The 16210-nt window shown below is 42.9% G+C and overlaps 1 protein-coding gene across 2 annotated transcripts in view; it reads right to left on the minus strand.

The window, feature by feature from the left end:
• Positions 1–16210, minus strand: part of CTNNBL1 (catenin beta like 1) — a 297567-nt gene that overhangs the window by 69497 nt on the left and 211860 nt on the right. For both annotated transcript variants that reach the window (XM_030212603.1, XM_030212602.1), the window contains one exon: positions 9323–9504. In XM_030212603.1, the coding sequence (XP_030068463.1) occupies positions 9323–9504 (182 nt within the window). The remainder of the gene's footprint in view (positions 1–9322; positions 9505–16210) is intronic.

Raw genomic sequence — 16210 nt, forward strand, 5'->3', positions numbered from 1 at the left:
TTAATACATTTCTTGATTAGCTTTCGAAGGTTGCCCTTCTTCCTCAGATCGGAAATAAGCAAATGAGGTAGCAGATAGTATATATGAGAGAAACATCAAAGCATTACTTTGACTGTCTGACAGAGTGGGAGGGTGGGGGTATGCATGGGGACATCAAAGCATTTCATTGATATTCTAACAGGATGGGTGTTGGTAGGTGAGAGGAGGGTGATAAACAGAGAAATAAACAGAGAAATATATTGCTATATTGGAGAAACAGGCCAGATGCTTAAGACAAGATTCAATCTACACAGACATCACATGAAAATAGCCGGTGCCAGTCAGGCCCCCACCCCTGTGGCCAACACTTCACAAGACCAGAACACCGCACCAGTGATTTCACAGTAAGAATACTGAAAGGTAATTTTAAAACAATACAGGAACGTAAGACCTTTGAAATAAGAATGATTGAATATTTTGACACCCAACAAACAGGACTTAATAAGGATCTGGGTTTTCTAACCCATTATAAAACATAAAGTTGTATTTCTCTGTTTATTTCTCTGCTTATTACCCTCCTCTCACCTATCAACACCCATTCTGTTAGAATATCAATGAAATGCTTTGATGTCCCCATGCATACCTTCTACCCACCCCCACCCTCCCACTCTGTCAGACTGTCAAACTAATGCTTTGATGTTTCTCTCATATATACTATCTGCTACCACATTTGCATACTTCCTATCTGAGGAAGAAGGGCAACCTTCGAAAGCTAATCAAGAAATGTATTAAGTTATGTCCAATAAAAAAGGTATCATCTTCTTTTCTTTTCCATGTTTTATTTTATTTGATTTCTATTGATAACCTTTAAGAGTGGACTAACACGGCTACCACACTCCTCTACTCAAACACAAGAAAATAGCCCTGTCTGTGGAAGAAATTTAACCAAACCCATGGATACTGCCTAAAGAAAATGGCTTATCAAACCCAAGCTGTGCTCTAATTGTGGCACAAATACATTGCTACTGTGAGATTGCTTGATGTTATTAAAAACAGGAGCACACGGCTTGGTGCTCAGAGAACATTTTCACTGTGTGTATACAGAGACCTTTTTTTGTCAACATCAAGTAGGTGAAATCAAAAACAGTGTTGCTAGAAATTCATACAGCACACACAGTAATACTGCTGTATATACTACATACTCCCTTTTCTTCCTCAAGAAATCACTGACACTGGATGAAGTCTCACTTCTAAACACTGACTGCAGCAGTTTCAGTCAAATGGGGAGTAATTTTACAAAGCTTTTTATGCATACAAAGAATTCTACGAGTAAAGTGATGAGGTAGCCGTGTTAGTTCGCTTTTATAGGTAATAAATAGAAATAAAAGAAAACATAGAAACGAGAATAAGATGATACCTTTTTTATTAGAGTAATTTAATACATTTTTTTGATTAGCTTTCAAAGGTAACCCTTCTTCTTCAGATCAGAAATAAGCAAATGTTGACAAACATCAGAATATATAAGTGAAACACAGAGGCATTCCAATGACAGTGTCACAGGAAGAGGGAGGGGTGGGTTTGGTGGGAAAACAGGGAGGGCTGGGTGATTGATAAGAGGGTAACAAAGCAGTAGAATTTTATGGTTTATAATGAGCCAGAAAACCCAGATCTTTGTTAAGTCCTGTCTGGTGGGTGTCAAAATATTTCTCATTTTGACTTCATAGATCTTACGTTCCTAAATTTCCTTTTAGTATTCTCACCATACAATCATTGATGCAGTGTTCTGGTTTTGTAAAGTGCTGTCCCACAGAGGTGACATCCTAGTTGGTATTGTCATATTTCATATGATGTCTATGTAGATTACATCTCGCCTTTAGCATCTGGCTTGTTTCTCCAATGTAGCACCTTTCTTCACATTTTTTTAAATTTTTACATTGAATGATAAATGCCACATTTGAAGATGAGCATGTGAAGGATCCACCCAGCTCTCCCCGTTTCTCACCTAACCCACCCCACCCTCTTCCTGTGAGAACGTCATTGGAATGCCTTTGTGTTTCACTTATATATTGATACTAGTAAAAAAGCCCTGTTTCTGATGCAACTGAAACGGGGGCTAGCAAGGTTTTCTTCTGTGTGCATGTGGGAGTGTGTGTGTCCCTGCCCTCTGCCCTCTCTCCCTTTCCCTGTGCTCTCTGTCCACTCCCCCCTGGGAGTCGAGTCCTTCAGTGTTGCTGTGTTTGTTACAGAGATAGTGAGGGCTTCTGCCCTCTCTCCCCTCCCCCCTCTGAGTCCTTCACTGTTACAGAGAGAGCGATTTGATTTCGTGCTTTGCTGTGTTTTCCTTCACTGTTTGTGTTACAGAGAGAGCGAGGGTGGGGCAGACACTCATGGGGAAACCGGATATCTCTCCCCCTTCACACTTCCGGTTGGAGGCTTCATTTAGAACGTTGGTGGTGCCTTTTATATAGAGAGATTTGTCAACATTTGCTTATTTTTGATCCGAAGGTTAGCTTTGAAAGCTAATCAAAAAATGTGTTAGTCCAACTCCACATGGAGAGTGATAGCGATGATCATGTGCCATCAACTTCTGGTGATCACAGATTAGCTTTCTCCAGAATGCTCTATCTTCCGGCTGTCTCTGAAGGCTACTCGACGGCATACTCATAGTTAACGAGATGGATTGATTCAATCTTGCTGCTGGTCTTCAAATGCCTCTTTTGCCTTGCCAAGTATAATACTCTTCTCTAAGGAATCTGGTTGTCGCATAGCCCTGGGTTTTATAAATGGCACCGAAAGTCAGTCACGGAGTTCTGTGCGCAGTCTTCATTTCCACGCATAACTTAATTGGTCAGCTGGCACTCAGTTGGTGCTAAGGATCTATTAACTGGTATTAGAGCCAATTAATAACCGTGCAGAAATGTCTTATGAGGTATTCTAGAAGCACTATGCCTAGCTTCTATGGCACACAATAGAGCGGGCATGGCCATGGGAGGGACATGGGCAGGTCAGGGGCCCAGCTGGAAGTTAAGCAAGTGGGTGACATCAAAGACAGAGCCCCGGTGCAGGTGCTGCCCTGCGTTCTATTGTTTCTAGAAGCCTTCCTCCTGTCAAACTTGCATGTCTTCTGTCGCATATTTTTCTCTTCAGAGAGTTTTCTTACCTTCCTGCATCTCATTTTTCCACTGTGAGTAGTGTGGGACCTCTTTTCTTTGATTTATTCCCTCTCCTGTTGTCTTCTTATCTTTATTTTTCCCTTTTTTAGTTTCTTTGTTTTTCCGTGGTTCACGACCGCTTTAGGCCTGAGCAATCAGTCAGTATTTTCATTAAAAAAAAGAAAAAACTTTTACAATTGAGCCATTTAATTTTGCTGCTGCCTGCTGCTGCTATTTTTCCAGTGATGTCCCAGAAACCTTCCAGTGGGTTCAAGTGGTGCACAGACTGCACTAAGACTATGTCTGTGAGTGTCTGGGCCCTGATCATAAGTCCTCTCACTGTTCTCTTTGTGCTCAAATGCAGAAGAGAACCCAAAAAAGCCACGACGCTCTGTGTGAGAGACTTTTCTGCCTGCAGTACTCGGGTCCATCGACATCATCATTCGAGGCATCGGTTCCTGTGGCTTCAGGAGCTGCACTGTACACTAGAGATACAACAACATTGAGTGCTGGAGATACTAGGGCTTGTTATCAACTACCCCAAGTCCCACCTACTCCCAATACACTGGAGCCCTGCTATACACAGTTCAGGCTTGAGTCTACCTGCCTCAGGTGTGGGTGGACGCTCTCATTTGCATTGTGAAAGTTCAGCACAGCCAGCAGGTCACAGCTCGACAAATGTTGAGGTTGTTGGGCCACATGGCCTCCACAGTGCATATCACACCCATGGCTGAAAAAAGGGATACGGCACAAAGAAAATGAAAAAAAAAAAAAATAGTCAAGAAAAAGTCCCGCGTATCACAAGGGAAGGCCCCAAAAACAGAACAAATATGTGCTGAGGAGATATGGCCAAAACAAGACTTATCTGCTCCAAAGAGAAACAAAGACAGGCGGACCCAGCACCATTCCCCCCCCCCCCCCCCCCCCTTATCTGGTACGTTTGTGGAGGAAACAGCGAGTCCTACAAAACCCAACACAAACCCACTGTACCCACATCTAGGTGCCCCCCTTCACCCGTAAGGGCTATAGTAGTGGTGTCCAGTTGGGGGTAGTGGGTTTTGGGGGGCTCAGCACACAAGGTAAGGGAGCAATTTATGAAGTCCACTGCAGTGCCTCCTAGGGTGTCCAGTTGGTGTCCTGGCATGTCAGGGGGACCAGTGCACTACAAATGCTGGCTCCTCCCACGACCAAATGGCTTGCATTTGGCCGTTTTTGACATGGACATCTTTGGTTTTGAAAATCGCTGAAAATCAGAAACGTCCATGTCTAGGGACGTCCATCTCTAAGGATGACCAAATTTAAGGATATGGACGTCCCTGATGGTATTTTTGAAACGAAAGATGGATGTCCATCTTGTTTTGAAAATACAGGTTTCCCTGCCCCCGGATCGGGACGTTTTGCCAGGACGTCCAAATCGAAACCTGGACGTCCCTTTTGAAAATGCACCTCTTTGTATTTCAGGTTACCCTGTAGATCAAGTCTGAGCATTCCAGTGTATTACTACTACTTGACATTTCTAAAGCGCTACTAGGGTTACGCAACGCTGTACAATTTAACATAGAAGGACAGTCCCTGCTCAAAGAGCTTACAATCTAAAGGACAAATGTACAGTCAGTCAAATAGGGGCAGTCTAGATTTCCTGAAAGGTATAAAGGTTAGGTGCGGAAAGCAACATTGAAGAGGTGGGCTTTGAGCAAAGATTTGAAGATGTATGCAGTACAAACTGTTTATTATTTGATCCTTTCTCCTCCATACTCCTTTCCTACCTAGCCTTCGTCAGCTGCAAATTACTTAATTCCCTTCTTTCCTCAGCTGTAAAGCAATTTCTGCTACAACAAAGCTCAAATTTCGGATGTGCTGATTTTACTGTTGTATCAATTCTGCATCACTTTCCTGCTTTATCTTCACACCTTTTCTGCTCCTCTCTTCTGAAATCTCCTTTGAGGAGACGATGAAACAAAACAGATTTTATTTGTTTGTGTTCATTAATAATTTATTTGCTGTAATCTAATGCTGAGTAAATGGTGTGATGTCTTCTCTTCTTTGCCTGGAACAGTATTTAGGCTGCTGCACAGATAGAATTATTTAACATGTGATCACAGCCAGTGCAAGAGTATCAGGCACCCTAGGCAAACCTTCAGCCTTATGTCCCCATTCAATTACATTTTGCTATCTAAACTGTCCACCCCTCCCCTCTTTGGGGTATATGTGCCCATATACATCACATACATAAGTAATGCGAGGACCCAGAAACTGGGCTATTTGAAAACTGCCCACCCTTCATGCAGGTGCTTTGATGGTTGAGTCTGTCTGGCTGTCAAGATTTGTTATTTCGCTCTGACTGTAGCTGCTCTTTGCTGTCCCCTAAAAGTTGCTGCCCTAGGCAACCAGCTATTCTTGTCTAATGGTTGGGTCAGCCCTACATGTGGCTTTTTAAAATATAAGTAACTAAGTGCTACACCACTGATCTTCACTATTTTTCAAATGGTACCAAGACAATTGTTAGGAAAATATTTAAAAAAACAGCAGAACAGCACCCTAGGCAGCTTCTAGAGATGCTGTTCAGGCATATAAAAACAGAATTGAAGACAGCTGCAGGTGGGAAGGGCCACACATGCTTAAAACTTTACTCTGAAAGAGCTGTTTTGCCCTGGCACCATGTAATATCACCCACTTGTGCACTCAATTCGATTCTGTTGGTTGGCAGGAAAAAAAAAACCATGACCAACAATCATTATCAAAGTTATTTTCCATAGATTACTGTTCAAGGGATCAAACTAGAATTTCTTAGAACAAATAACTTTGTTTACCATACCAGCCCAAAATAAACAAGGCTACCAGACATGGACAAGTGCTTTTCAAATCTGATCCTTCAGGGCTTAAATGGTTTCAGGATACTGACATTGAGTATTAGGCATATTTATAAGTACATAAGTATTGCCATACTGGGAAAGACCAAAGGTCCATCGAGCCCCGCATCCTGTTTCCAACAGTGGCCAATCCAGGTCACAAATACCCGGCAAGATCCCCAAAATGTACAAAATATTTTATACTGCTTATCCCAGAAATAGTGGATTTCCCAAAGTACATTTAATAATGGTCTATGGACTTTTCCTTTAGGAGCCCGTCCAAACCTTTTTTAAACTCCGCTAAGCTAACCGCCTTTACCACATTCTCTGGCAACGAATTCCAGAGTTTAATTACACGTTGAGTGAAGAAAGATTCTCTCCGATTCGTTTTAAATTTACTACATTGTAGCTTCATCGCATGCCCCCTAGTCCTAGTATTTTTGGAAAGCGTGAACAGACGCTTCACATCTACCCATTCAACTCCACTCATTATTTTATAGACCTCTATCATATCTCCCAGAATTGAACACAATATTCGAGGTGTGGTCGCACCATGGAGCGATACAAAGGCATTATAACATCCTCATTTTTGTTTTCCATTCCTTTACTAATAATACCTAACATTCTATTTGCTTTCTTAGCCGCAGCAGCACACTGAGCAGAAGGTTTCAACGTATCATCGACGACGACACCTAGATCCCTTTCTTGGTCCATGACTCCTAACGTGGAACCTTGAATGACATAGCTATAATTCAGGTTCCTCTTTCCCACATGCATCACTCTGACTTGCTCACATTAAACGTCATCTGCCATTTAGAAGCCCAGTTTCCCAGTCTCGTGTATGTTGTCAAAAAAAGAAGGACTTGATTAATTTGCATAGTTTGGTCATCCTAAAAACCAACCCCGTAAGATTCATGAGAATAGGAATTGACCAACACCTACTTCGTTAATTATTTCTATTACAGTTACATAACCAGATGATACAATAAATAATGAATAAATCACTACTATCATTACCAATGTGTTTATTTACCCCCAGGGCACTAACCTGTTATAACACTAGAAAAGGAAAAGCCAGATCTCACCTACCCTCTCACTCAGTTAATGCCACAACAATCTGTGTCTGCTATGAAATGAAGATCCTACTCCCATTCATGGCTTTTTAATGTGTTGAGGACAGCAAGTTCCTTTCCGCCATGGATGATACCTAACCTGGAGCAAATTCTTTCATGATTTTACTAAAACAAATATGCAGGCTTTACATTATATTTTATCTCTTTTTCCGGAGATGTGAAGGCGGTAGAACGACAGGACATGAAATGAGATTGAAGGGGGGCAGACTCAAGAAAAATGTCAGGAAGTATTTTTTCACAGAAAGAGTAGTGGATGCTTGGAATGCCCTCCCGCGGGAGGTGGTGGAAACAAAATCGGTAACGGAATTCAAACATGCGTGGGATAAGCATAAAGGAATCCTGTGCAGAAGGAATGGATCCTCAGGAGCTTAGTCGAGATCGGGTGGCAGAGCCAGCCGGTGGTGGGAGGCGAGGACAGTGCTGGACAGACTTATACGGTCTGTGCCCTGAAGAGCACAGGTACAAACCAAAGTAGGGTATACACAAAAAGTAGCACATGTGAGTTATCTTGTTGGGCAGACTGGATGGACCGTGCAGGTCTTTTTCTGCCGTCATCTACTATGTTACTATGTTATATAGAATTTTTCTGTCGATAACTTATACAAATGTTGGATAAAATATAGAATTTTTCTGCCTATACAAATATCACACTCATTCGAAAAACAATCTTGCCTTATGAGTGACTTGAGGAATGCTAGGAGATACTAGGGTTACCCTCAATGCGGTCTTTAATGCTTGATCAAATGTCTATGAATTAACTCACCACACTAGATAATAACATTGCTCATCCAATAAATATATGTGCCAAAACAAACCTTACCCAAATGAGCAAAACCACTTGTAGTTTACAAATTTCTAAGATAATATGGAGGAAAAAGACCTCAGTGGTAGTTCAACACTCAATAACTGAGATAGATTCTACCTCACATGAATCAATCATTGGTCAAAAAACCTCCATTCAGCTATGCCAATATATAAACAGATAAAATGGGTTATTAAAACAAAGTTATCATACAATGAGGGGCATAATCGAACGGGGTGCCCAAGTTTTCATGAGGGCATCCTCGCAGGACGGCCCCGCGAAGGGGTGGGGAAACCCATATTATCGAAACAAGATGGGCGTCCATCTTTCGTTTCGGTAATATGGTCGGGGATGCTCAAATCTCAACATTTAGGTCGACCATAGAGATGGTAGACCTAAATGTTGAGATGGTTGACCTTAGAGAGATGGTCGTCCCCGGTTTTCAGCCATAATGAAAACCGAGGACGCCCATCTCAAAAATGATCAAATCCAAGGCCTTTGGTCGTAGGAGAAGCCAGCATTCATAGTGCACTGGTCCCCCTGACATGTTAGGACACCATCCGGGCACCCTAGGGGGCACTGCAGTGGACTTCACAAATTGCTCCCAGGTGCACAGCTCCCTTACCTTGGGTGCTGAGCCCCCAAAACCCACTCCCCACAACTGTACATCACTACCATAGCCCTTACGGGTGAAGGGGGGCACCTACATGTGGGTACAATGGGTTTCAAGTGGGTTTCGAAGGGCTCACATTTACCACCACAAGTGTTACAGGTGGGGAGGGGGGGTGGGGGTTGGGCCTGGGTCCACCTGGCTGAAGTCCACTACACACTAAAACTGCTCCAGGGACCTGCATACTGCTGTCCTGGAGCTGGGTATGACATTTGAGGCTGGCAGAGTCTGGCAAAAAACAATTTTTTTTTTTTTTAGGGTGGGAGGGGGTTGGTGACCATTGGGGGAGTAAGGGGAGGTCATCCCCGATTCCCTCCGGTGGTCATCTGGTCAGTTCGAGCACCTTTTCATGGCTTGGTCGCAAGAAAAAATGGACCAAGTCGTCCAAGTGCTCGTCAGGGACACCCTTCTTTTTTCCATTATCGGCCGAGGATGCCCATCTCTTAATCACGCCCCAGTCCCGCCTTCGGTACGGTGCTGACACGCCCCCGTGAACTTTGGTTGTCCCCGTGACAGGAAGCAGTTGAGGACGCCCAAAATCAGTTTCGATTATGCCAATTTGGGCGCCCCTGAGAGGACGCCCATCTCCCGATTTGTGTCGGAAGATGGGCGCCCCTTCTCTTTCGAAAATAAGCCTGATAGTAATCTAACTGAAGCAGGGAACTTTGCTAAGGCTCTAAGAATTAACTCAACCATTTTTTTAGTTTGTCTGGAAAATAAATCTAGTTCAGTCTTACCTTCATGCTCTTTTTCTGAGGTTCCAATTTTCTTAATCTTCTTTGGGGACTTCATGAAAAGTGGGAAAATGGTCCTTAACCCCAAAATGTCCACAAACTTATGGCAGTTATCTGCACCCTCAGGGCCAATCATGGCATGGTCCAATACTTTCAAGGCACTACTGCGAGACATCTTTTTCTCTCTGAAGATATACAAAGGGCAAATTAGGAAATACAGTCAAGAAGGCACTCGAGTTCTCCATCCAAAATTCCAGAAGTATAGCAGTTAACTCCCATCTGCTAAGCCCCAAAAACTAAGTAATTAGGTTTTACCAAGGGAAGTGATGGTTCAAAGATGAGCAGCACAAACATTTTTATTTTTCCCTCTTACGTTGTTTGGTTTAGTTAGTTTTCATTTAGGGGCAATGTCACTCTTTCCGAAAAAGGGTGCCCTCTTTCTGGTAAACAAAGAAGTGCAAGATGTCTTTTCTGCTTGGGTGGCGGAGCAGGTGGGGGAAGAGAGGTTGGTGGTTGGGAGGCGAGGATAGTGGAGGGCAGACTTATACGGTCTGTGCCAGAGCCGGTGATGGGAGGCGGGACTGGTGCTTGGGAGGCGGGAAATACTGCTGGGCAGACTTGTACGGTCTGTGCCCTGAAAAAGGCAGGTACAAATCAAGGTAAGGTATACACATATGAGTTTATCTTGTTGGGCAGACTGGATGGACCGTGCAGGTCTTTTTCTGCCCTCATCTACTATGTTACTATGTATGTTACTATGCTTGTTTTGGTTTAACAATAAGCAATGATATGGGATATGTCATTGACATTTCTGATGTAACTGCAACAACAACCCATCCTTAAATGTTTCCAGCTGCATATTAATAGGAATGAAAACTTCAGACAGCACAATTAAAAATGATTTGTTTGTAGATATAAACTCTATTGTACATTGCCTTTGGTAATAAGGAGTTTATATTCAGTGAAAACGACTTAGCATTTCTAGTTTGATCTAAGCAAAACACATTGTTTAATAGTCTAGTCCTTTAACAGATGGTTGACGAAGACAGTATCTTACAATACTGAATCTACTGGAAACAACAAATTCTTACCAATAGATTACCATTTTGCTACTTGACTTGATCTGACACCAGTATATTTTGACATGTGCAAATTATAAGGCCCACTACATAAAACCAAGGGAAATGTGGCCTATGAAATTGTTTGCTTCCCCAATAACTTTTATGTTTGGTGTTTTACGCACACTAAATTTTCAGGACGTATTGGGACTCCACATACATCTGCAAACTGCAAAGACAGACAGGCATCCTCCTAATTCTAAAAACTTATGTGCACAATTTTAACTTAACACGCAAAGCTGCACGCGCAAGTTATAGAACACTGTCCGTTAAGCGCGCATCTGATGCTAGTCTGCTGTCTGATCCTAGTACTGAAGCAATACTGAGGGACATTGCTAGCTTCCTGACACAAGAGATATGAGCCCGTACCCCCCTACTCATTGACATAATACACTGCAACCCGTCTGTTTGGAAGAGGATAATTTAGTTACCAGCCAATCTCTAAAAGCCTTTGGAGAAGTGCTTCCTAATCTTTTTGTGGCTGTGACCACATGATGGTGACCAAAGAAAATTGTGTGATTCCCTGGAGGTGCAGAATAATGATGCACCCATGAAAAACCAACCGAGGTCATGATCCCAAAAGTCAGTTTTATGACCCCCAATTGGGGTCCCAACTCATATTTAAGAAGATCTGCTTTACAGCGTTCCAAAGATCTCTTAGTTCTAGTTGCTGATCTGGTGTTGCTGTTCCTGAGCAGACCGCTGACCCTGTGAGCTCCCCACCATAGATTGGATGCATCCGTCATCTGTGTCTTGTGGGGTGGAAGAATTTGGAATGGTAGTCTCTTGATCAACTGGTCTATCAAGACAAGGATTCCCGAAGGGAAGGTGCAACAGTGAGGACATCTGCTGGATTCCCCTTGATCTGAGACCATTGGAAAGCTAGGGTCCACTGAGCCAACCTCGTATGGAGGCTTGCCAGAGATGTATCAGGTACCATGGTGGCCGTAAGGCCCAACAATCTCAACATCTGCTGAGCTAGTACCTGTTGGCTTTGACGGACCTGCAGTTCTATTAAAAATTGGGGTCGATATCCAAACAATTTAACTGGCCAGCAATGGCTCCTGCCTGGTTAAATTGCCAGTTCAGAGCTAAGTGGTCATTTTCAGCAGCACATAACCAGTCAGTGATGCTGAAAATGACCAGTTAGGGCCTAATGCAAAACTGGCTATATTTGGCACTTAACTAGCCAAGGACACCGCATAAATAGGACCACATAAAAGTCAGGCCTATTTTTATGCAGTTATCCATAGCCAGTTAAGCACATGCATTGCCATCATAGAATTTGCTCCTAGAACACATCAACCCAGTGCTTAACTACATAAGTAATGCCACACTGGGAAAAAACTAAGGGTCCATCGAGCCCAGCATCCTTTCCATGACAGCGGCCAATCCAGGCCAAGGGCACCTGGTGAGCTTCCCAAACGTACAAACATTTTATACATGTTATTCCCGAAATTGTGGCTTTTTCCCAAGTCCATTTAGTAGTGGTTTATGGACTTGTCCTTTAGGAAACCGTCTAGCCCCTTTTTAAACTCTGCTAAGCTAACCGCCTTCACCATGTTCTCCGGCAACGAATTCCAGAGTTTAATTATGCATTGGGCTGGCTGGTTATTCATTGTTCCTTTATCAAACTACACTGTTGGCATTACACGTGTCATAGAAAAATCACCTACTGAGACAAGAAAGTTTACAAAGGTACTGAAGGATGAAAAAAAAAAAAGAAATCGTGTGTTGGTGTGAGGAAGTATCTTTGAAGCAGCTGATTATTAACCTTATACAGAACAATGTATATTAGCCGTACCAGTCAGCAGAAAGCACTGTCAAAATTAAGACAGCAGTACTTTAGGAACGTCTTTCAAGCGAGGCCGGCAAAACCTATTTGACGAAGTGCTAGAGACAATTACTATAAGCCCCACTGTTCTCATTTCCTATATTTCTTTCCGGGGTAGGCCAATGTAAGAGATGTTCAGAGATGCAGTAATTGCATATTGATCCCCTTTAAGAGGGCTGCAGAGAGCTGATCTCTGGAATATTCATGGAGTTTCAAGCTCAGCATTTTAAAGATCAATAGTTGTTGGACACGACTGCCTCGAGTTTGATTTTCTACAAAATATTTATTTTGCTGCAGGGACAGCAGTTGATCTTAGTCTCATTCAGAGGTCATCAAGCTGTCCACCAAGCACTGTTCCATGATTTTAAAAATACATGTCTACCCTAATTTAATAAAACACTGTATTCTTTTAACAGGTCTTTTCTGCTACAGTTTGAAGCTAGGCGGAAATGGGCAACAGCTGCCATAATTGGGGGAAAAACAGCATGAGAACAGAGAGACACGCTCATTTATCATATTTTAATGTTTATTTAAAATTTGATGTCTCGCCAAATTTTGGAGAACACCAAGTCAAGGTGATTTACAGCTGAAGTAAAAACATATAGAAATGAACTCCGTCACAAGAATAAAAATCATTCATCTAATAGTACATGGTAACCTAAGCATCTACCTGTCCGCTGTTGCAGGCCGCCAAAACAGCACTATGGAGTATTGACTGCAATAGTAAACTCCCTACCCATCTTCAAATCATTGCTCAAAGCCCACCTCTTCAATGTCGCCTTCGGCACCTAATCACTACATCTCTTCTCAGGAAATCTCATATACCCCAACTTGACATTTCGTCCTTTAGATTGTAAGCTCTTCTGAGCAGGGACCGTCCTTATTCGTTAATTTGTACAGCGCTGCGTAACCCTAGTAGCGCTCTAGAAATGTTAAGTAGTAGTAGTATGTGTTTTTAGACTGGCACAGAATGTACTACAGGAATCCTCTGAACGTAGATGGAGAGGCAAATTATTCCAGGAAGAAAAGTGCTAAAAAGAAAAAGGCACTTTGCCTTGTAGATTCCTCATAAGCTCTTGTGGGTTGTGGAAGCATCAATCTATGATCATTAAGAGAACATACGGTATTGTCAAGGACGTAAGATAATCTGGAGTATCACTGAGTAAAGCTTTAAAAATCAAACACCTTAAATTAAATTCTAATCTGAATCACAGGCCTTCTCAAGCGGCGGTGTGATTTGCGGTTCCTGATTACAGGTTACTGTTTTATTGGTGTAAGCAATTTTACCATTTTTTTGTAATTTGAAGGTGAATTACTTCATCGTCTAGGCTTTAAGCTCCTGATGTTTCTGTGCAATATTACACCCTCCAGATGTGGTGACCACCGAGGCAGGCAACATGGATCTGTGTTTGGTTGCGCTGGTCGTAAGAACATAAGATGTGAAAACGTGAGGTCCCACTAAAGCAATCCTGTCCTCTGGGCACACATAGCCCGTCAGGTTTTCAGGATTCCCATCTCTCTATATAAAAAGCAACCCCAACGTTCTGAAGCCTCCACGGAAGTTGAGGCGCCCGAGATATCCGGTGTGCCCTGGGCTGTCTGCACCGCCCTCGCGTCAAAACGTCATGACGTCGAGGGCGGAGCTATGACACTCGAGGACCGAAACGGAAACGCCACAGTCACGGCCATGGAGGCGCAGCAAAAAAAAAAAAAAAAAAAAAACCCTCCCCACACACAGCGACGCGAACCCCGAACAAGGCAAGTAGCTCGGAGGGACGGAGGGAGGGGGGCCCCTTGCTAGCGCCCGTTTCACTGCGCTCAGAAACGGGCATTTTTTCCTAGTAATAAATATTCATGAGATAGAACTGTACTCTCTCCATTATATGAAAATCTCTCTCATACATATTCATTATAGATAACTTAAAAATCTGACTGGCTAGGTGTGCCCCAAAGACTGGGTTGAGAACCACTGCCCAAAAGGTCCATACAACCCAGTACCCGATCTCCAACAGCACCCAATATGGATCACTGGAAGAACCCAGCAGATTCCATTTCTTATTACTCACTACATATCTACCTGGCTAAGACAGCCCAGTGCAGTGGGATAGCTGATAAAGAAGGGGGGGGGGGGGGGGGGAGTGCTGAAAAGCATATGGAAAGCAACAGAGTCTAATGAATGAAAACGTTCATAGCGATGAGAGGCATTTTAATACATTAAATAGTGAAAATCGCTACAAAATACAAAGAAACAAGAAAAAGCTGCAGCCAGCAGCAGGCGGATGAGTAATGTTCTTGCCTAAGCCCCTTGGTCATCTGGAAACAACCTTTTCTGAGCTTTGAGATTCTCTGCCTCACTGGCACCATCAGATGATGTCACCTACTTGCGTGGCTGATATATCGTACTTGTCAATGAAGAAAATAATATATAGTATATATAATTTAATTCTATCCACTTCCCGCACTCTGTGTACTACAGTGCACGCACTGTATGGATTGATTTTATGACGCTTTTTAACAATTTGTATTAAAACCTGCATTTCTTTACAAGCAGAACTGAACATCTTGTACTAAAACATTAGTCTGTGATGAGCCCAGATCGTGACAAGCATTATAGCCTTCAGTTGAAATGGGAGCCCCATCCTAATGAAACATTATACTTTTACTTTGAAAGATTCCAAGGACACGGGTCATTTTACTATTCAGAAGGAATGCTCGGGTAATATGTCTGACATGAAACAGAAGGAACTTTGTAGAAGGGCTGAGTGACTGCCATGAAAACAATGGACTTCATCCATCCTGGCATTAGGATGTTGTGCCTGCAGTTAATAACAAAAACAAGTTCCTTTCATCCTCACTATAAAACAAAGACCAAACGTCACTCAGTGCAGCCCCAGGGGGAATGTGGTGGTCTCTTATCTTGCCAACATGTAGCAGGATCTTACAGCTAAGATAATAAAGGTTCCTGTCTCCATTTCCAAGGAGACTGCCAATATTGTTCGTCTGTCTTTTTTTTCTTCTGAAAGCTTTTTTTTTTTTTTTTTTTAACCATGATGAAGCCATAGGCTACGTCTACAAAGGAAGCTGCCTATCAAAGGAAAAATTAGACCTTACCTGCTAATTTCCTTTCCTTAGTCCCTCCAGATAGGCCTAGACGGATGGGTTATGTACTCCTACCAGCAGTTAGGTGGAGACTGGGTCGCTTTACTCATACTACCCCTCTCCTCATGACCCTTCACTGGCTCCCTATCCGTTTTCGCATCCTGTTCAAACTTCTTCTACTAACCTATAAATGTACTCACTCTGCTGCTCCCCAGTATCTCTCCACACTCGTCCTTCCCTACACCCCTTCCCGTGCACTCCGCTCCATGGATAAATCCTTCTTATCTGTTCCCTTCTCCACTACTGCCAACTCCAGACTTCGCGCCTTCTGTCTCGCTGCACCCTACGCCTGGAATAAACTTCCTGAGCCCCTACGTCTTGCCCCATCCTTGGCCACCTTTAAATCTAGTCTGAAAGCCCACCTCTTTAACATTGCTTTTGACTCGTAACCACTTGCCTCCACCTACCCTCCTCTCTTCCTTCCCGTTCACATTAATTGATTTGATCTGCTTACTTTATTTTTTTTTTTTGTCTATTAGATTGTAAGCTCTTTGAGCAGGGACTGTCTTTCTTCTATGTTTGTGCAGCGCTGCGTACGCCTTGTAGCGCCATAGAAATGCTAAATAGTAGTAGTAGTAGTAGACTGAGAACTAAAACTACAGACTTCTGGTGGAGCCTATAAGTTAGCTGTGCAGTCCCCTCCCAGAGTCAGTATGAAGGTAACAAGCAGAAAACACGAGAACTAAACTATGTGAATGCAGAACTACTACTACTTATTTCTATAGCGCTACAGACACACACAGCGCTTCCCACATTATTTATTTATTTATTGCTTTTGTA

The sequence above is a fragment of the Microcaecilia unicolor genome, chromosome 8 (assembly GCF_901765095.1).
Source record: "Microcaecilia unicolor chromosome 8, aMicUni1.1, whole genome shotgun sequence".
Lineage (NCBI taxonomy): Eukaryota > Metazoa > Chordata > Amphibia > Gymnophiona > Siphonopidae > Microcaecilia > Microcaecilia unicolor.